A 23435-nucleotide genomic window follows, 5' to 3' on the forward strand; every position below is an offset into this window, starting at 1 on the left:
GGCACCACTTGAAAACAACCACAGTACGTGACAACCAAGCACCACAGGTGCACAACAAAAGAAACAGCTCAACCACCAGACATGCCCAACTATATAAGTACAGAAATGGCAGGAACATAACAGTGGAAAGGGCACAGGCACTGTTGATGTCCAACAATGCATCAAGTGCAGTGGGTCCCTAAGAATGATACATTTAGGTTAATCGTAAATTTAATAATTTGACAATCTCAGTGATAGCTAAAGTCACTACTGGCGCTGTTTCCAAAATTGCGATTTCCTAATAGTGATTGCAAGTCCATAGGATTCGCCAGTAGGAAATTGCAGGTTACATAATTCCCTTTTGTGGTTCCCAAAAAGCGATTTCTACTGATTCGCTCTTTGGGAATTCTGTACATAAGGACCATAGAGTGGAGAGGCGTAGAGTGGAATGGCATAAAGTGGAGTAGCGCAAAGTGACATTGACAACCATCTTTATTGTAATGGGGCGATGTTACTAACATGATCCGAACTCATATCAAGTTTTGTCATATGGGGCAATAGAGTAGGAAAGTAAGTGTTGAAATGTGCAGTTTTTGCAGTGGCATAGGTATCGATGTCATGAGTTAAAAATCAGCTTAAAAGTACCAGGGTATCACACAGAAGATGCAGTACACCTATGGGACATAGGAATAGACATTCTACTGAAATATCCTGTAAGGGCATGCTGGAACTTTTCTAGGCTTTTTCGAGTCCTCCTTAATGAATTTCGTAGAGGCCCATTCTAACACGCATTTCCGGAAATGTGAATGGAAACTGGAATGAAATTGAAACAGGCATTATTAGGTTTACTTTTATATATTTTTTCCAATTTTAACCCCATACCTTTTAGTCAATACAGTTTACTACTTCTTATTACTATAGTTGTATATTAAGTTCTTTATTTGTTAGCTGTTGCACCTGTGTTGGGCTTGTTGTTTTCTGTATTCTCAGCCTCTCAGAGGTAGGTATTTGGCCAGTCTTCTCTTGCAGACTACTCCTTGTGGTTATTGTGGTAATTCTGCAAAGGATTATTACAACTTCTGCCACTTGCCTAGCTTGCCACGCAAGCTGCTGTTTTAGAGTGAGTGAGTGAGTGAGCGAGTGAGTACGAGAAAGTGCCATCTTTCTTGCATGGTATGCCCCCACTTTTTGCTGTATTGCTGAATGTACTTTGACTGAGTGTGCCCTGGGCTCCTGCCAATCAGGTGCCCATGGCCTATGTTCCTTCCCTAAAAACTGTGCTGAAACCTAAAACACAAATTGGCCAACTCTGGCCACATGTCAGCCCCTGGTGGATGGTACACTAGGTACCCAGGGCTTTGTGACCAGGAAAGGCCACTAAGGGCTGCAGCACTTAATGTGCCACCCTTAGAGGCCCTGTACCCTGACACAAATACACTGCCCTTGCAGGCTGAGTGTCTGGGTATAGAACAAAACAGAGAGTCGACATGGCACACATCCCTGTGTGCCATGCCCACAACAATACACTGCCCTGGCATACATCAGCCACCCCTCTTGCTGGGTGCCCTATGCCAGTGGTGTGGTAGTACAGGAGCATGAGCCCTTTGCCCCTACAATACCCAGGTCCATTCCTGGGCACTGTAAGTGCAGTGCTGCCATTTAAGAGTATATGGTGCTGGGAGATCGTCAACACGAACTCCACAGCACCATGATGCCTCCACTGAAGACTGAGAAGGTTGGTATCAAACTTCTCAGCACATTAAACCCGCACTGATGCCAGTGCAGGATTTAATGTACAATGCATGACAGAGGGCATCTTAGAGATGACCCCTGAACCTAACCTACAATCCACATCTGGTCTGAGGCGCTGCCTAGGCTGCCACACAGCAGACATGTTGCTGGACCTCTGGGTAGAGAGTCATCCGCTCTCCTGGGCCTGCAACAATGCACATCTTGGGCGAGGTGCTAGGTCTCCTCCCCCAGGATGGACAGGGGAAACTTTAAAGGCATGCCGCCTTTGTGAGCTTCTCCAGGTCACTTGCTGTACTCAGCAACAGGCCCCTACCGGTTCTAAACCCCCACTCTGGCGGGAAGACTGTCCAGAAACCCCAAGGAAGGACAGAGGGTGTGCCAGCCTCTGCCAACCCCACCCCTCAGGTGGGGGAGGCGAGGTGAAACACATCTCCGGGCTCTCGCCATCTTGAGGATGGGGAGTCCTGCCCAATCAGGACTAGGCCACTGCCCCCCTCCCTCAGGAGAGTGGCAGGATAGGGGGTGTACCCACCCCAGGGCAGGGACCCAGTGGTCCCTGCCCTTTACCTACCTGTAACGCCCCTAAATTTAGTATTTAGGGGCACCCTGAACCTTCCTTCCTTAGATCCAGATTCCGAAACAGCAAAGAAGATCAAGAAGAAATAAGACCTGCCGTGCAGCTGCTAACAAGAGGAAGACACCAACTGCTTTGGCCCCAGCCCTACCGGCCTGTCGACCCTCGAACTTGCTCATGCTAAATCCTGGCATCTCCCGTGGCCAGGAACCTCACAAACCCTGGAGGACTTGGCTACCTTGTGACTCTGAGCATCTGGGACTCCCACGAGCAGTGGCACTGCTCAAAGCAAGTAACTGACCCCTGGCATCAGCCAGGAACCGCGAACCCTGCACAGTCTGCACCCGCCAAGCCTGGCCTGTGCTGGAGTGGACAAAGACCCCGAGGACGTCTCACCGGGGGCTGTGACCCCGAATCCGGCACCCAAGGACCCACCTCGACGCTCCTGACAACGCCTGCAGCCTCAGAACCAGGGACCCCCCAACCGCGATCAACAGAGGGTAAAATTTCCCAACACCAAAAGGCACCCCTGCACCCGGCGCCCTGCGGCCCCCTGTGCCCAACTCCTGGGTACCTACCTATCCTCCAACTACCCAACTTACCTCTCGAAGTGGTGGTTGCACCTGAAGAATCTTCGTCCCCGAGCTTGCAGCCTTTGTTCGTTCTTGAGCTTCTCCATTGCAATCCATTGAGCGCCCAACGGCTCAAAAGCACCCTGCACCCAGCCGCCCGAGTGGCCCTGGCAGTGCAACTTCTACTGTAACCTACTTCCCCATTTGTCCTGAGCAAGTGACCAGGAGCCCAGCTCCCACAGTCGTGTGGCAGCCACGAACCACGGGCCCCCTGCCTCCCATAGGATAACATTGGGCCTACCTCACTCTGCACCCGGCTGCCCCTGTGCCGCTGAGGGTGTAACAACTGTACTTACCTGACCCTGGGAGACCCCTAAGTCTATGCCCAGCACCTTAACTCTGCCAGTCGAGTACTTACCCAACAGCCGATAACTCACTTTTCTTCCATAGGGTAACATTGGCTGGTTTCACTTGAAAATTCTTTTAAGTGTGGAGTTTCTAAACTTTAAAATATTCACCTAAAATCAACCTAGTAACGAAATCAAAAATACTCACCTGCTATTAGGAGAGATCCCAGTGCTGGATCTTGATGCCCAGCGCTGACCCTGAAAATTAATTACAACCATACTTATCACCAACTCAATGTTCTCCCATAGGAAACCATTGACTGTTTTTCTGTGAAATTTCTTCTGCCGATTTTTGCAAACTACAAATATTCTTTAAAAATCGTACCAACTGTGAAAACGTGTTTTAGATAGCTGTCCCGGTACTGAGCCGAGGAGCCCAGCACTGGATTACAAAAGTAACGAGAACATACTTTACCTGCAACTTGAATTTCCTTCCATAGGCTAACATTGCCTGGTTTTTGCTGAAAAAGTTTCTGGGTCGATTTTACAAACTTATAAATATTCGTTAAAAATCGCCTGTATAACCTAAACGCATTCTCTCAACTGCTTACAGGTGGTACACTAGTGCTGGATCCAGGATCCAACACTGAGCTAGAAAAAGTAACAATAACCCCACTTACCTGCTAAGTGAATTTCGTCACATAGGATAACATTGGTGATTTCATTAGAAAAAGTTTCTGTCAACTTTTAAAATACCAAAATATTGCTTAAAAATCATAACAGTAACTAAATCATATTTACTCACCTGTTTCGAGGAACTGTCCCAGGACTGAATCTAGGATCAAGTCCTGGAGTTAGAAAAGTAATCCTAAAAGTAATCAATTGCATTTAACTTGAAATTCCCATTGAGCTTAATGTATTATTGTGTTTGAAATTGTGTTGCCTATTGCAACAAAATGTAACTATTGCATTCAAAAGTCAATTGCCTATTGCAAAGTTTTTAACTAAAGCATCTCATTCTGAGAAAGCATATTTTGATACCTATTGTTGGTTCTAAAATAAAACAACCATATATCTTTATATACAAACCATTGGCCTAGAGTTCAGTTCTTGAGTGTGTGAGACCATTTGCTGACTGAGTGTGTACAACAAATGCTTTACACTGTCCTCTGATACTGCCTTACTGCTCGACCAAACTATCACTTTAGAGAGTAAGGTTATATCTAACTTTAGCCTCTGCCAAACCTCTGGGGACTGTGGACTCTGTACACACTGTACCTATTTGGGAACAGAATATACAGAGCCACTTTCCTACAGTGAGTGAGTGAGTGAGTGAGTGAGTGAGTGAGTGAGTGAGTGAGTGAGTGAGTGAGTGAGTGAGTGAGTGAGTGAGTGAGTGAGTGAGTGAAAGATGGAGTGAGTGGTACTGTGATGCATACTCTTTAGGCGTAGTTTGGTCAATCTGGTCAGTGGTCTTTCATTTTGTCCCACACAATTTTAATAAGAGCAAAACATTTAAGGGCACCTACCTGCTTTTTGTAGGTAAGGGCAAAGATAGTGCCAACGAGCTCCACAATGAACATCACCAGCAATAGCACGAAGAACTGAAAGAAAGAAGCAGCATTGTTATCCACTTAGCTGAGCTTTCATTTGACGGGGAAGGGTCTGTACAGGTGTCACTTACGTTTCTAGAATAATAATCTTGTTCACAAATAACATTTTTTTTAACAAAACTTTCCCGCACAGTCCAATATGTTTACTTCCTTTTGTGTTTTATGCCAATTTGTTTAACAGGCCCATATATACATAGAAGTCACACAACACACAGCAGCAAGTAAAGTTGTTGTGCTACATGAAGGGAAAGAGAGAGAAAAGAACATTGTCAAATATACTAAGAAACAACGTTTATTTCTTAAGTAAACAGATTTTGTAAGGAATCCTCAGCTTATCCTTTTTTAAATGGCACAATCAGGAGGGTCTTGTGAAAGAATATAGCGCAGGGTACATTAAACAGCAAAGCAACATTACAGTTACAAAGTAAACAAACTAAGAGTGCCACATAATTTCGTTAAAAAGGATACAATTGTAGTGATCCAAATGATACAAAAACGAAGTAGATCTAATGGATCCCGAGTAATTAATAATGAGTAGCAATGCTTTTTAAAACCATATGTGTTGGCTGCGATCCTAGAAATGGCCACTAGAGAGCAGAAGAGCGTGTGTTTATGGCACTGAAATAAAGCGCCAACCCCTGTTGAAGAGAGAATAGTTTCTGGAAGATGTTGTCATCTAAACCCATAACTTCACTGACTCGTAGAAGTCAATGATCTTGTTTAAAACTAGTGAATGAATAAATCTCCATACATTCAGCAATTGGTCTGTAATTTGTTACGTAGTGCCCCAAACGCCCCCAGCTTCTCAGGGAAGGAATTTTAGACACCAGGCTTTGGGTTCACGTGTCAGTCAGGTGGATCTGCTGACTTCTAACCCAGGCTCCATGCTGTAGTTGTTTTTTTTCCAGGCAGAGAATGCTGTGTCTGTCCCTGGGATCTCTACACTTTCAGGTTCTCAGTAAAAGAAGCTCGCAAGCAGGCCCTGAGACCTCTCCTTGTGAGTCAGCAAGTGCTGCCTTCTCTAGTGGGATTCTTCCTGTGGGTGGCCCTCCTGTCCCTTCTTCCTCGAGGAACTCTCTAATCTGAAGATGGTTAGCAGCGTTTTAACTGGTCCCCTCAGCTGGGAATCAGGTTCTCATACTAAGGGGTAGAGTAGCGATTTTTGCCACGATGCTTGTGTGCCACAACATGAAGTAACAAGTAAGAGTGATTCACCAGACATTTAGAAGTGCACACTTCTGTTGCATGAAAAAACAAGTAAAACTGTTATTACTGCTTTCACTGCCTCCATTTTACCATACGTTGATACAGTACCAGGCCCAGATAGACACGAAACTAACTCACTGATATTACTTTACCTCCAGGCCCAAACTCCTCATTACCAAGGACATTCCAGTCCTCGAACCTTAAAGTTAATAATGGCGTAAATTTATGAAGGCCACTTTAGTACCATGCATAAAAACAGTCTGTTGCGACTAAGACTTGTATTTTACTTTAATAACTATAGGCTACTAAAGTAACCTTTCAACGTATTTCCTAAGTGAAGTAAGCTCAACATAGGTTGTTCACAAACTGTACAACCTAAAAGCAAGCAGCTGACTGCAGCCACTTATTCCTAAATATGACACTTAAATATATGTTACCTATTTAACTGTAAATATGTGCACAACTTACATTTCATATTTAAGGACTATACCACTGAGACCAACGTCTACAGCACAATTACAGCTGACTGACACAGTGTTAAATGTGGTATTAATGTGGATAGTTTGTTTTGTTTTCAAATCTAAGATTGTTCTATGCTCCTAGATGGAGTTTTTTCTAAGTTCGTATTGGCAGGTTTTGCTGAAAAGGTGAGTGCAGAAAACTTTCTGTGTATGCTCACATTTCGAATTTTACTTTAAGACATTCTGAGGCACATTCACAAGGGAATGGCAAAGCGTGGCATTGGGCAAGCATTGCTAACAGCACGCTCTACCATTTTGAAAACGCAGGGATGCGCCGTATTCATAAGAATGCAACGCACCCCTGCATTTCTCCTAGTGCTGGAGCTAAATCTAGCTGTATAGCACCACCGCACCATAGTGCAAGGTTGACTACGTTGGGGGGAATTATTGTTTATGTGCAGAAAGGTGTCCCTTCCTGCACATAAACAATCCAGAATGGCGAATTGTAACTTCCATGTGTGCTGCATTGTGCAGCCCCCATAGAAGTTGCAAATCAGAATTTTTTACATGATCGTTTAAGTGCAGAAAGGGATGCCTACCTGCACATAAACAATCAATCATGGCTATTTGTTTGTTTCTATGTGTGCTGCACAATACAGCACAAATATAAAACAGCAAAAACGAGGAGAAATTAAGCACTTCTCCTCGTTTTGCCATGTTAAGACCAGGTTTTCCCTGGTCTTAATTTTGGCACTGTCTCCTAGTTATGCCAACCTTGTAAGTAGGGGGCAGCGTCAAACACAATGGGTGTTGTTGCAGAACGCCCACTGCAACATCCATTGCATGCCCCTTTCACGCTAAGTGTAGCGTGAAAGGGGGCCTTATTTGCAAGGTGCTGTTAAGCCACATTAAGTGGGCAGATCACTTAATCTCCCTGTGCCTACAATTCAGCCCCTTTTGTCACACAAAGCTGATTTGGTGTGCTTTACAAACCCTGGATTTTTTTAATCAGTGAATGGAGGTCCCTGCATATAAAAAAGGCCATGGTCCTGACGTAGAAGCCCTAGGTCTGTGTGGAGAAAGACCTGTCTATAATGGGAAAGCACTTCTTCATCTTGGAGTAGGTCTGGGTCACCTCGTAAAAGGCACATCATAATTGTATTCTGGAAAATAATAGGTTTATTATATGGTGCAATATTGGAAGTAAACTCCCAGGTGGCTTTATCAAAGTTGTTACAAAAAACAAGATTAGGGAGTGATTAGGGAGTGAAGAGGTAGTGTCCTGCATGGATACATGCTCACTCAGACATTCACAACATGGCTGAGGGCGCAGGCCTCAAGTTTGATGAAGAAGAAATTGATAGAATTTTAGCAGCCCTCAATCCGTTTGAGGGACTAAACAGCACGGATCCGGGTCCGAGCAATGCGGACTGGGATGAGTTGGGGAATCTGAGGAGAACCCAGATAAAAACTGCATTACATGGCTTATTAATGACAGAATACCTCCGGGCTAACGCGGCACCTCAAGGCCTAATAGTCCAAAATGAGCCCTTCATATTTCAGCATGACAAATCTTTCAAGAGGGACTGGTCACTAATATCGTGGCACTGTACCAGGGACTGGCTGGTCCTTATCATCAAGACAGCGACCCGTTTGGCACAGGAACTTAAGATCGACATACAGAAACTTGAGGTCCAACTAAAGAGCTACCAATAAACTACTGTTTAGAAGAAGTGGCTGGACGAACTCAACCAGCAGATGAGTGAGTACAAAATCACATTGAAACAGAGCAAATACAAGAAACTAAAAAAGGACACTGCATTCTTCAGCCACGAACGTGTCTATCCCTACATACGGGATGATGATGTAACCAAGAAGACCAACAGCGAACAAGGATCGGATAGTGACTTGTCCGACGCAGGCTCAAGAGATTCATATTCCAGCCGTGGCAGCAACCCGAGGAACCAGAAGGGAGGAGCACAACATCAGAGACCCTATTGACCAAGAGGAAGAGGTTGGGCCATTACCATGGACCACCGGTCTACGCACATTACCCTAACGCCACCGATTACGGACAGCCTCCTTTTTTAGGAGTACGCCCAGGACCACTGAGAGGAAGGAACCGGAGAGGCAACCAGGTCCACTGGAGCAACGAGTCGGAGGATATAGCGAGAGTATCAACGAGGAGTATGACAGCGAACCAACCATCAACCAGCAGGAGGAGCAATTAGTGGTCAATTTAACAGAGTACACACTTACAGAGCCCCAAAAACATGTCCTGGAGAAAGGCCTTGGCTTTGTCCCCACTAACAAGATGAACAAATGTAAACTCTGCCTGGAAATGAAGGAGTTTATTTGAAAATTTAAACTACGGGCCTTTTTTGCAAACAAAGAAATAACAGAGACAACAGAGGAGCAGACATCGGACACTGGATTACAACTCAAATCCACCTTCACCCCTTTGGACTCTACACTACCAGTTGAACTACTTGCTTTTGAGAAAGCAGTGAGGGAGGAACTGACCAGTATACCAAATGATGATAAAAAAACCTTCCAGAATGTCACACGACAAGAAAAAGAAGCTTTACAACAATTAGCTGATAACACCATCTTGGTCATATAGCCTGCTGACAAAGGGGGCGCAATTATGATTCAAACAACACACAATTACAACACCGAATGCGGGAAACTTCTGGAAGATCGAAGGAACTACGAGATCCTCCGTGATGACCCAACAGAGGAGATCCGGGTACGGATTGTGGGGATGGTCGAAGAAGCCACAGCATATGACTGGGTATCGAGGAAGGAGGCTGATTTTCTCATCCAAAAATCACCCAAGACACCATACTTTTATACCATCCCAAAACTCCATTAAAATGTGGAATACCCCCCAGTTGCCCTATTGTGTCTGGGATCGGATCTATATTAGAACCGCTGTCCAAGTTTGCCGACGCATTCCTCCGGCCATTGGTTAAAAACAGACACCTATCTGAAAGACACCAAGGCCGTGTTACAAGTTCTCGAGGACCTCCATTTTGACCCAGATCAACACCTCTAACTGGGACTTGATGTCGAAAGCTTATATACTAGCTTACCACATGACAAGACCTTGGACATCATAGAGAAAGTACTATTTACCACAACATGGGACTACCATACACCTCGCAACATGGCCATGGAATGCATTTCTCTGGCCCTAAAAAGAAACTTCTTTCTGTACGAGGGGGTACACTATCTACAAAAGCATGGGACCAGCATGGGGAGCACTGTTGCCCCAGTCTGGCTGGTCTCTACCGACACCATCTAGAAACCAATAAAATACTACATCAAGACAACCCATTCCATGACAAAATCATTGTCTGGAAACGTTACATTGACGATGTACTGGTACTATGGAGAGGTGATACGGAATCCATCAGAGCTTTCATGGTATGGCTCAACCAACAAAACACATTTCTGAAATTCACTAATACATCCTCCAACACAAATCTGGTGTTCCTTGTTCTGAATATTTATCCAGATAGTGGCAAGCTCAAAACAACCACACATTTCAAACCAACGGCAAAGAATTGCCTACTACTATACAGTAGTTTCCACCCTGACACCTTCAGGACAACCTCCCCTACGGACAGTTCCTCCGCCTATGGAGGAACTGTTCCGAGCTCACAGATTTCCAAAAACAAGCCTCCGATTTGGAAAATAAGTTACTAAAACGCAACTATCCAGAACGAATCGTAAGGAGAGGGTTGAAGCGGGCAAGGAACAACAACAGAGATGCTCTCTTGGAAACCCTCATTCCTAAAGAACAGGAAACAAGACCCATTTGCGTAACCACTTTTCACACACACTCCAATCAAGTGTCAAAAATAGTGAATAAACACTGGAGAATTCTCAATTGCGGAAGTCTCAATTTTCCAAAACCCATGTCCTTCCACAAGAGACGCAGGAATCTGAAGGACATCATGGTCCACACTAGACCGCGCGTGACACCTGTAAGGGACCTTGCTACTTCTACCCTTCCACCTGTACAGGGTCACTATCCATGTGGTAATTGTGGCACATACAATCTCACAAAGAGGAGTAAAAACATCATGTTCATGAATGGCTCAGTCTGGCAACAAAGAAGATTCACAAACTGCAATAGCAGAAATGTGATATATATGATCACATGTCCGTGCAAACTAGAGTACATCGGCATGACGTAAAGACCAGTGAGGATCTGTATCGGCGAACACAAGAGTAATGTTCGCTGTAAAAAGAGTACCACCAAGATGAATTTATGTAATAATGACTCCCCGTGTAAGCTAGTCTATCACTGGTTCTGAGACACGCCACTATTTTCTCAAAATAACCACCCCCATACCTGAAGGGGTAAGCCTCGAAGAGTACCACCACGCCATGAGCCAATCGTGCTCTAAAGGTAAACTTCCCAGTCTGTGGCTTTTTGAATAAGACCTAGAAGATTCTGAGACACGTCACTATCTTCTCAAAAAACCACCCCAGACCTGAAGGGGTAAGCCTCCAAGAGTACCACCACGCCATGAGCCTTTCGTGCTCTAAATATAATCTTCCCAGTCAGTGGCCTTTTTAATAAAACCTAGAAGATCACAACCTTTCCTAAAGGGTTCGGTAGCAGGACCATCTGTGCATACCGCCCCACTAAACATGTGCCTAACAACTGCCTTAGCACTACCCAATACGAACTAACCTCAGCGTAATTTTTAATTTCCTAATCATTTTATTTTTTATTTTATTTTGCTTAATTTTTAAACCATTAAGAATCTGCAGCCAGAGGATAACATAAGAACTTTATTTAAGTCTCTTTTGGTGCATCGGTACCATCAATAGAGAAATCCATTTCCTGTATCACAGCGGTACACACAGTTACCGCTCTAGCAGTCGACACCTCAGCATACAGACGGGCCCAGTCACTTCTGTTTGACCGCCTCCAATCAGGTCGAATGCCCACTTACTGTTGGACAAATCTTGTGGCAGTTTACCGTTCTAGTGCGTATTACATCCCGGCCACTGGAAGTGAGCGGACTTTCACTTCCGGGTGACCACGAACATCTTCACAGGGGTAATCATTTTTTTACCGAGTGCCAATTACCGGCAACATAAATAGAGCCTTTCCCGCGGACTCATTTATATCATGGAGCCGCGGGATGGCGTTATCTTGAGCGACACAGTGTTGACTACTACGTAAGTACGGCATAGCCGTTTAGGGAACCAGTGGTATACAGCCATTTACAGATCTCCTTAAGCGGCTAGCAATGGACAGCAACTTTTTCCTTTTTCTTTCTTTTTTCACCTAACAGAATACAGTGGCAACACCCTTCCCACCCGTTCTAGAGGCTCATGAAGCATTGTCTCCTACACATCCAAGTATGTATCTACCCATGTGTGTTTGTATTACATACTTACCCACTCTCATTTCAATTACTCTAGGCGCTAGTATAGAGTGTGTGCTTTCTGTTTTATGTGTGTGTGTCATGTTCGTCTTTTTTTCTCCACAGGTCACGGCACTTAGGTTTAAATTACAACCAACGCTAATGACACTAAAGTCACATTGTGACCCTTTGTATTTACAGGCTACACGTGTTTGCGCATTTCGAGGCGCAATTGTATAACTAATTGTGTTTTCTCTTTTCAGACTAACATTTTAGAAATACCAATGGGTATTGTTTAAAGTGCATGATATTTTGCATTTTTCGCTTTTTTGTATATAGCACAAAATCTCATCACATTTGATAGCAACATAGTGATTACTGAAGGGATCAGTTTCAGTCCTGATGAAGAAGCCCTGCTTTGAAACATGTTGACTTGATCAGGAGTATCCGCACATTACATGCAGGACATCTCCGAACCACCATATTTTTAACAGTGCCAGCCTCAATGACCTATTAAAGTTTCTTAAGTCCATGAGGCCAGGTCCTTTTTAAATTCACTTTTCGCATTCACTCTTGACCCTTCCTCTCACTACCCCTACACCACACATAGTAATGGAAGATCAGTGCTCCCACGTAGTCGCAGGTCATAGCATGCCCCGTCGCACAGCGGGGAGGGAAGACCCCTATGATGATGCATGACACCAAGGGCCCTTTTGGTGTGTGAGGGGTATTTAAGCAAACACTGTGTGCATCCAACCAAGATAGGAAACATACTTGTTTGACACAGTAAGAAACTCTGTGTCCTCCTTAGAGGTGGATCCTTAGGCTTCATCAAAATGACAACATGAAGATTAAGAACAAGTCTCTTTGCATCAGGACTGAAGGAAAGTCAAAGATTCTAGAATCCCTATATCAATTTATACTGTTTTCCCACCATAATCCAATGTTTATTTGAGCTAAGTATACTTGCTCTAAAATCCACCTTGTTATCCCAATGTGAGTGTTTTTCCACCAGATGTCCCCCAAACCTGATTCTCATTAGACCTCCCAGCCAGCGGTGCAGGTGCCCCCTCTCACAAGGCATTTGATAGGCTCATATGAAATGGGACTCAATGTCTGCTTTTTCTGAGCTTGCTTGAGCCAATAAACATTCACTAACTCTCTTGTCCACATAAATCACATTGCATTTGAAAAGACATGCTCTGGGTCCTTAGACTTACTGCCATTAACAAGACTTTGTTCTCCCTGATCGCTCCAAAGCACCCCAGGAACCCCAGCAGGGTCAGAGCCACTCCCACCATGAGGATGATGAAGGCCCCGGTTGTCAGCAACGGGTTGGATGTCACGATGCTCTGAAAGCCATCCGGGTCCGCAACAACCCAAATACCAACGGCGAGGAGACTGATCCCGCCAATCTGTGGGAAGAAAACGAGAATTCAGTATCACGGAAAGAGGCACCCCTTACAGCCGAGTACAGCCCCATTGTTCCTATGAAGCATGGCTGTGAGAAACACTCCATCGAGCAGACGGATGACGTTTAGCAAAGCTGTAGTACGCTAGTGCCCACATTCACTAAAACCTTGCAAAGGCGCTTGCGCGAACCAAAACACTTTAGCATTGCGTACGTGGGCCTATAAAGTGAAGAGTAAACTGATGCAATGCTTTGCGTCCCACTGCGTCTCGTGAGCGTGCTTGAACAACTTTACTAAATATGTATCAGTAGAGCTTAAGCAAGAAAGCACAAGTGAAGAGAAACACGGTCAAAACAAGTAAAGGGGAATCCTGAAAGAGACCTCATGGAACTGAAACATGTAAGAACTAGCAACTGGAAGAGCTCTGACGTCGTCCGAGCAAGGGTCGAAGTGGAGCAAACTATGCCTGCAACCAGGGCTTTAAGTGGAGTGAAAAAACTGGGGGGTCTCTCAAAGGGGCGTGGCAAATGTAATTAAGGTTAAAAACACGTAAGCTAAAAACCTGTTCTTAACATAGTATGCCGCCTGTAGGAGAGTAGGATCTGCCTCTTATGGTTACCCCACTTTTTGCTGGTGTTTCACTGTTTTTCGACTTTAGTCTGGCTGGGGCCCTGCTCTTTAGGACCCCAGTCTAGCAGCTTCCTCTCTAAATTGATTCGATGTACTTTAGGTACACTCCAGATTGGATTCTGGGGTACCCTTTTGAGTCTCTAGTATATAGTATACTATGTACCCAGGGCATAGGTACCCCAGAGGCCTACCAGGGGCTGAAGCATGTATTGTGCCACCCCTGGACAGCCCTCCAAAATGACACCACAGGTCTGCCACTGCAGCCTGGGTATGGTGGTGCATGCACCCCTTACTGAGGTATAGGTTCACTATACCTCACCTATCACTGCACTTAGAAACCTATCAGTCACCCCTATGGCAGGCCTTATCAATCCCGAAGGCAGGGTGCTTGATTATATGTGAGAGGGTGCCCAGGCATGAGCTGAGCCCCTCTGCAGCCTTCGGAATCTCTTCTCCGGGGTTGCCAGTGGTGCAGCCTGACCATATACTCTTAAGTGCATTATAACCAAAAGGTAAATGCTTATTTTGGACTGGCTGCACGGAAACATGTTGTGTTAGGTGTCAAACACCTTGGGATCATACCCCCACACCAGTAACTGGTGTGGGAGTATGATCCCACCCTTCTAGAGGGAGAGATATGACAGCACCGGTATACCCGGTACCAACTTAACAGAGCACTGGCATCACAAAATGGATGCTGCAGCCACAGACACAGGTCTGGCCACCTGCTGCTGACCGAAACTCCGGCAGAGGAGGCCTGGACAATACGTTTCCTGTCACAGGGAGGTGTAACCACCTCCCAGACAGGCTGATGTGTATTGGGGCTGGGTGGGAGCACTCTAAGAGTGCTTTGAAGTCCTGCACTGGGGGCACATTTGGTGTCCCTGTGCATAGTCCAGCTCAAACCCGTTCAGGGGCTTCTAGCCCCTGCTCTGGCGTGAAACTGGACAAAGGAAATGGGTGTAGCCACCCCTCTTCCCAAACCCTCCCATAGGTGGGTCCCTAGAGGTAGTCCAACCCCTTCCTGAGGTATAAGTAAGGAACCCCTGGCAACTAGACTTTAGATATCCCTGGACAAAACTCTGCAACTGAATCCTGAAACTTCGACGCTCTAATGAAGATTAGAGGACTGAAGGAATCTCCCTTGGGATCAAGGAGTGACTCCCCTGCTTGGCAGGCACCAATGAAGCATTTTGCCGGTCTGCATTTCCGACGCGCCCGCCAGACTCTGAAGTATTTGCAGCCCAGGAAGAGGACTTCCAGACTTCTCAGAGGCCGACCCGAGTCCCAAAAGCTGAGACCCGCAGCCTTCGTGAGTAACGTGGAACCGGAACTCCTAGTCACAGTGCACATTTGCAAGTGCATTGACTTCCCGACATCTCTTGAAGACGTGCTTTGGGTTACTTGTAGCCCACACCCCGAGCACCATCTGCACCGAAGATTGTGGGCCTACACTCCAAGAGTGTTCCGTGAGCCTGCTTCTTGCATTTCAGCTCGAAGGTCCTTTGTGATCCCTGGTCCGTCGACTGGTGGGTCCCTGTAAAGGCAACTTTGATTTTCCTTGGGCTTCCCTGGTTGCTCCAGATGTGCCCTGCATCCCCACCACGTGGCGAGTCCCCCATACCTTGCAAGTCTGAACCAAAGCATCTTTCTCCTTTCTGCATGGGTTGCTGTTGCTAAGGCTTGTTGTGTCCAATCTGGTCACCGACACTGCAGCACTCGATATCCTTTGTGGGACAGCTCGAATCCAGCTCCTGGTCATCCTCGACGCCTCCTGGTCCTCGTGGCTGAAGAGTCAAGCTTCACCTTCTTCACCTGAAATCACTCGACTTCGGTGGGCATTCACCTATCGTGCCCCTGGTCACTGGCTAGTGACCCAGACTCTGTCCCCTCTGCTTTCAGGTTCTTCTCGACTTCGATCCAGGCTTGAATCTCTTTGGACACTTCGCATCTTCCCGGCAGCAGCACTTCTTTGCCAGCTCCCATTGAAAAAGACGATGCGACCCGACACTATTTGACACCTATGCACCCGGCTTCCCTGAGTGAGGTAACTCCAGTACTCCGGTGCTCCCGTGGGGGTTGACCCTAGAACTTCCTAAGTCCAAAAGGGTTTGGTCCTAGCTCATCTCTAAGTGTCCCTAATCTTTAAAAATCTAACCATGACTTTCCCCATAGAAGTTAACGGGAGCTCTCGGCTGTGTTCTCATACTGCACACGGCCCCAGTGGGTCCCCTGTGTCACTACCTTGGGTGGTTCCTTGGGGTCCCAGCGATTCTACAGGCTCTAGGCCTTGTGTCTAGTTAAGTCGTGGTTCTTATACCACTATTTTAGTATATGGTTTGGCTCACCCCTAGGGCCTGACATGTATTTGTTCTATTTTACTGTAATATTTGAAGTGTAACTTATGTGTTTTGACCTCTAGCCTCATAAAGAGACTAGTAGGGTGTGTTTATAAATAAATACATATATTTTATATATATACCTGGTGTGGTTGTCTTTCATTTAGCCATTCAGGAGATTATAGACAGGTAAAACAAGTTACTCTACATTCCTTTAGGACTTAGCCTGAAGGCTGCTCTCCATAGCTACCACTAGGATAGCTTTCAATAAAGGTTGTCTTTAACCTATCATCAATAAGGGGTTGTTTGGACTGGTGCAAGATGCCCACTATAACTAGTGGACAGCATATACCAGGCCAACTTCTCACACCGCCCGAAATGTATTTTGCTTTTTCTGTCATTGCATCCAGATATATGATACAACAACCAAGACTATTTGCTTTGTCAATGGTTGTTAGTTGCATAAGAATAATAAGCAGCAACTATTGCCTGTAAATAATATTGAAAAAGGTTCCACTTAAAGCCCTGGCGGCACCTAGACAGTGTTGCTGCTCCAGTTTAAAAAAGAACAAGGATTTGCAATGCAATAGGTCTCGCATTTACACCAGTTTGAGCATTGACATTGTAAATGACAATGCCTTTTATTTTTGTTTTCGTTTTTAAAACATAAATAAAAGGCATTGTCAATTACAATGCCAATAGCTTAAACTCTCGTATACCGAACACGTAGGTATTCTATATATCTGCAGTGATAGTGATTTCACACTTACATCTGCAGTGATAGTGATCTCATACCTATATTTGCAGTGATAGTGATCTCACACCAATATTTGCAGCGATAGTGATCTCACACCCATATCTACAGTGATAGAAATCTCACACCTATATCCGCAGTGATAGTGACCACACACCTATATATGCAGTGATGGTGATCTCACACCTATATCTGTAGTGATCTCACACCTATATCTGCAGTGATAGTGACCTCAAACCAATATCTGCAGTGATAGTGATCTCACACCTATATCTACAGTGACAGTGATCTCACACCTATATCTACAGTGACGGTGATCTCACACCTATATCTGCAGTAATTGTGATCTCACACCTATATTTGCAGTGATAGTGATCTTACATCTATACCTGCAGTACTAGTGATCTCATGCGTATATCTGCAGTGACAGTGATCTCACACCAATATCTGCAGTGATGGTGATCTCACATCTATATCTGCAGTGATAGTCATCTCACACCTATATCTGCAGTAATAGTGATCTTACAACAATATCTGCAGTGATATTGATCTCACACCTATATCTACAGTGATAGTGATCTCACCTCTATATCTGCAGTGATGGTGATCTCACACCTTTATCTGCAGTAATAGTGATCTCACACCTATATCTGCAGTGATAGTGATCTCACACCTATATCTGCAGTAATGGAGATCTCACACCTATATCTGCAGTGATAGCGATCTCACACAAATATCTTCAGTGATGGTGACCTCACACCAATATATACAGTGATAGAGATCTCACACATATATTTGCAGTGATTGTGATCTCACACCTATATCTGAAGTAATGGTGATCTCACACCTATAGCCTCAGTGATACTGATCTCACACCTACATCTGCAGAGATGGTGATCTCACATCTATTTCTGCAGTGATCTCACACCTATATCTGACATGATAGCGATCTCACACCTATATCTGTAGTAATATATGCAGTGATAGTGCTCTCACACCTATATCTGCAGTGATAGTGACCTCACAACAATATCTACAGTGATAGAGATCTCACACCTATATCTACAGTGATAGCGATCTCACACCTATATGTACAGTGATAGTGATCTAACACCAGTATCTGCAGTGATGGTGATCTCACACCTATATCTGCAGTGATAGTGAGGGCACACCTATATCTGCAGTGATAGTGATCTCACACCTATATCTGCAGTGATAGTAATCTCACACCAATATCTACAGTGATGGTGATCTCACACCAATATCTACAGTAATAGAGATCTCACACCTATATCTGCAGTAATAGTGATCTCACACCTATATCTGCAGTGATAGTGATCTCACACCAATATCTGTAGTGATGGTGATCTCACACCTATATCTGCAGTGATGGTGATCTCACCTATTTCTGCAGCGATCGTGATCTCACACCTATACCTGAAGTAATGGTGACATCACACCTATATCTGCAGTGATAGTGATCTCACACCTATATCTGAAGTAATTGTGATTTCATACCCATATCTGCAGTAATGCTGATCTCACACCTATATCTGCAGTGAAAGTGATCTCACACCAATATCTGCAGTGATATTGATTTCACACAAATATCTGCAGTGATAGTCATCTCACACCTATATCTGCAGTAATAATGATCTCGCATCAATATGTGCAGTGATAGTGATCTCACACCTATGTCTGCAGTGATAGTGATCTCACACCTATATCTGCAGTGATGGTGATCTCACAACAATATCTACAGTGATAAAGATCTCACACCTATATCTGCAATGATAGTAACCTCACACCTATATCTGCAGTGATGGTGATCTCACACCAATATCTGCAGTGATAGTGATCTCACACCTATGTCTGCAGTGATCGTGATCTCACACCAATATCTGCAGTGATGGTGATCTCATAACAACATCTACAGTGATAGAGATCTCACACCTATATCTGCAGTGATAGTAATCTCACACGTATATCTGCCATGATAGTGATCTCACACCATTATCTGAAGTGATGGTGATCTCACACCTATGTCTGCAGTAATAGCGATCTCACACTTATATCTGCAGTGATGGTGATCTCACACCTATATCTGAAGTAATGGTGATCTCACACCTATATCTGCAGTGATAGTGATCTCACACCTATATCTACCATGATAGTGATCTCACACCAATATCTGCAGTGATGGTGATCTCACACCTACATCTGCAGTGATAGTGATCTCACACCTATAGCTGCAGTGATAGTGATCTCACTCCTATAACTACAGTGATAGTGATCTCACACCTATATCTGCAGTGACGATGATCTCACAACTATATCTGCAGTAATAGTGATCTCACACCTATATTTGCAGTGATAGTGATCTTACACCTATATCTGAAGTAATGGTGATCTCACGCCTATATCTGCAGTGATATTGATCTCACACCTATGTATACAGTGATAGTGATCTCACACCTGTATCTGCAGTGATAGTGATCTAACACCAGAATCTGCAGTGATGGTGATCTCACACCTATATCTGCAGTGATAGTGGGGTCACACCTATATCTGCAGTAATAGTGATCTCACACCTATATCTGCAGTGATAGTGATCTCACACCTATATCTGCAGTGATAGTGATCTCACCTATATCTGCAGTGATAGTAATCTCACACCTATATATGAAGTAATATCTGCAGTGATAGTGATCTCATACCTATATCTGCAGAGATAGTGATCTCACACCAATATCTGCAGTGATGGTTATCTCACACCAATATCTACAGTGATATAGATCTCACAGCTATATCTGCAGTGATAGTGATCTCACACCTATATCTGCTGTGATGGTTATCTCACACCAATATCTACAGTGATATAGATCTCACAGCTATATCTGCAGTGATAGTGATCTCACACCTATGTCTGCAGTGATAGTGATCTCACACCTATATCTGCAATGATAGTAACCTCACACCTATATCTGCAGTGATGGTGATCTCACACCAATATCTACAGTGATAGTGATCTCACACCTATGTCTGCAGTGATCGTGATCTCACACCAATATATACAGTGATAGAGATCTCACACATATATTTGCAGTGATTGTGATCTCACACCTATATCTGAAGTAATGGTGATCTCACACCTATAGCCTCAGTGATACTGATCTCACACCTACATCTGCAGAGATGGTGATCTCACATCTATTTCTGCAGTGATCTCACACCTATATCTGACATGATAGCGATCTCACACCTATATCTGTAGTAATATATGCAGTGATAGTGCTCTCACACCTATATCTGCAGTGATAGTGACCTCACAACAATATCTACAGTGATAGAGATCTCACACCTATATCTACAGTGATAGCGATCTCACACCTATATGTACAGTGATAGTGATCTAACACCAGTATCTGCAGTGATGGTGATCTCACACCTATATCTGCAGTGATAGTGAGGGCACACCTATATCTGCAGTGATAGTGATCTCACACCTATATCTGCAGTGATAGTAATCTCACACCAATATCTACAGTGATGGTGATCTCACACCAATATCTACAGTAATAGAGATCTCACACCTATATCTGCAGTAATAGTGATCTCACACCTATATCTGCAGTGATAGTGATCTCACACCAATATCTGTAGTGATGGTGATCTCACACCTATATCTGCAGTGATGGTGATCTCACCTATTTCTGCAGCGATCGTGATCTCACACCTATATCTGAAGTAATGGTGACATCACACCTATATCTGCAGTGATAGTGATCTCACACCTATATCTGAAGTAATTGTGATTTCATACCCATATCTGCAGTAATGCTGATCTCACACCTATATCTGCAGTGATAGTGATCTCACACCTATATCTGCAGTGGAAGTGATCTCACACCAATATCTGCAGTGATATTGATTTCACACAAATATCTGCAGTGATAGTCATCTCACACCTATATCTACAGTAATAATGATCTCGCATCAATATGTGCAGTGATAGTGATCTCACACCTATGTCTGCAGTGATAGTGATCTCACACCTATATCTGCAGTGATGGTGATCTCACAACAATATCTACAGTGATAAAGATCTCACACCTATATCTGCAATGATAGTAACCTCACACCTATATCTGCAGTGATGGTGATCTCACACCAATATCTGCAGTGATAGTGATCTCACACCTATGTCTGCAGTGATCGTGATCTCACACCAATATCTGCAGTGATGGTGATCTCACAACAACATCTACAGTGATAGAGATCTCACACCTATATCTGCAGTGATAGTAATCTCACACGTATATCTGCCATGATAGTGATCTCACACCATTATCTGAAGTGATGGTGATCTCACACCTATATCTGCAGTAATAGCGATCTCACACTTATATCTGCAGTGATGGTGATCTCACACCTATATCTGAAGTAATGGTGATCTCACACCTATATCTGCAGTGATAGTGATCTCACACCTATATCTACAATGATAGTGATCTCACACCAATATCTGCAGTGATGGTGATCTCACACCTACATCTGCAGTGATAGTGATCTCACACCTATAGCTGCAGTGATAGTGATCTCACTCCTATAACTACAGTGATAGTGATCTCACACCTATATCTGCAGTGACGATGATCTCACAACTATATCTGCAGTAATAGTGATCTCACACCTATATTTGCAGTGATAGTGATCTTACACCTATATCTGAAGTAATGGTGATCTCACGCCTATATCTGCAGTGATATTGATCTCACACCTATGTATACAGTGATAGTGATCTCACACCTATATCTGCAGTGATAGTGATCTAACACCAGAATCTGCAGTGATGGTGATCTCACACCTATATCTGCAGTGATAGTGGGGTCACACCTATATCTGCAGTAATAGTGATCTCACACCTATATCTGCAGTGATAGTGATCTCACACCTATATCTGCAGTGATAGTGATCTCACCTATATCTGCAGTGATAGTAATCTCACACCTATATATGAAGTAATATCTGCAGTGATAGTGATCTCATACCTATATCTGCAGAGATAGTGATCTCACACCAATATCTGCAGTGATGGTTTTCTCACACCAATATCTACAGTGATATAGATCTCACAGCTATATCTGCAGTGATAGTGATCTCACACCTATATCTGCAGTGATGGTTATCTCACACCAATATCTACAGTGATATAGATCTCACAGCTATATCTGCAGTGATAGTGATCTCACACCTATGTCTGCAGTGATAGTGATCTCACACCTATATCTGCAATGATAGTAACCTCACACCTATATCTGCAGTGATGGTGATCTCACACCAATATCTACAGTGATAGTGATCTCACACCTATGTCTGCAGTGATCGTGATCTCACACCAATATCTGCAGTGATGGTGATCTCACAACAATATCTACAGTGATAGAGATCTCACACCTATATCTGCAGTGATAGTAATCTCACACGTATATCTGCCGTGATAGTGATCTCACACCATTATCTGAAGTGATGGTGATCTCACACCTATATCTGTAGTAATAGTGATCTCACACTTATATCTGCAGTGATGGTGATCTCACACCTATATCTGAAGTAATGGTGATCTCACACCTATATCTGCAGTGACAGTGATCTCACACCTATATCTACAATGATTGTGATCTCACACCAATATCTGCAGTGAGGGTGATCTCACACCTACATCTGCAGTGATAGTGATCTCACACCTATAGCTGCAGTGATAGTGATCTCACTCCTATATCTACAGTGATAGTGATCTCACACCTATATCTGCAGTGACGATGATCTCACAACTATATCTGCAGTAATAGTGATCTCACACCTATATTTGCAGTGAAAGTGATCTTACACCTATATCTGAAGTAATGGTGATCTCACACCTACATCTGCAGTGATAGTGATCTCACACCTATAGCTGCAGTGATAGTGATCTCACTCCTATATCTACAGTGATAGTGATCTCACACCTATATCTGCAGTGATATTGATCTCACACCTATGTATACAGTGATAGTGATCTCACACCTATATCTGCAGTGATAGTGATCTAACACCAGAATCTGCAGTGATGGTGATCTCACACCTATATCTGCAGTGATAGTGGGGTCACACCTATATCTGCAGTAATAGTGATCTCACACCTATATCTGCAGTGATAGTGATCTCACACCTATATCTGCAGTGATGGTGATCTCACCTATATCTGCAGTGATAGTAATCTCACACCTATATATGAAGTAATATCTGCAGTGATAGTGATCTCATACCTATATCTGCAGAGATAGTGATCTCACACCAATATCTGCAGTGATGGTTATATCACACCAATATCTACAGTGATATAGATCTCACAGCTATATCTGCA

At 44.0% G+C, this 23435-nt stretch overlaps 1 protein-coding gene across 1 annotated transcript in view; it reads right to left on the reverse strand.

Moving 5' to 3' along the window:
• The window catches only part of LOC146866685 (tetraspanin-18-like), a 311267-nt gene that overhangs the window by 82820 nt on the left and 205012 nt on the right, over window positions 1-23435 (reverse strand). Inside the window, exons 3-4 of the mRNA XM_085614475.1 lie at window positions 13115-13309; window positions 4754-4828 (exon numbers count right to left, since the gene is read on the reverse strand). Of these exons, the coding sequence (XP_085470601.1) occupies window positions 4754-4828; window positions 13115-13309 (270 nt within the window). The remainder of the gene's footprint in view (window positions 1-4753; window positions 4829-13114; window positions 13310-23435) is intronic.

Source organism: Triturus cristatus, chromosome 1_2 (assembly GCF_964204655.1).
Source record: "Triturus cristatus chromosome 1_2, aTriCri1.1, whole genome shotgun sequence".
Lineage (NCBI taxonomy): Eukaryota > Metazoa > Chordata > Amphibia > Caudata > Salamandridae > Triturus > Triturus cristatus.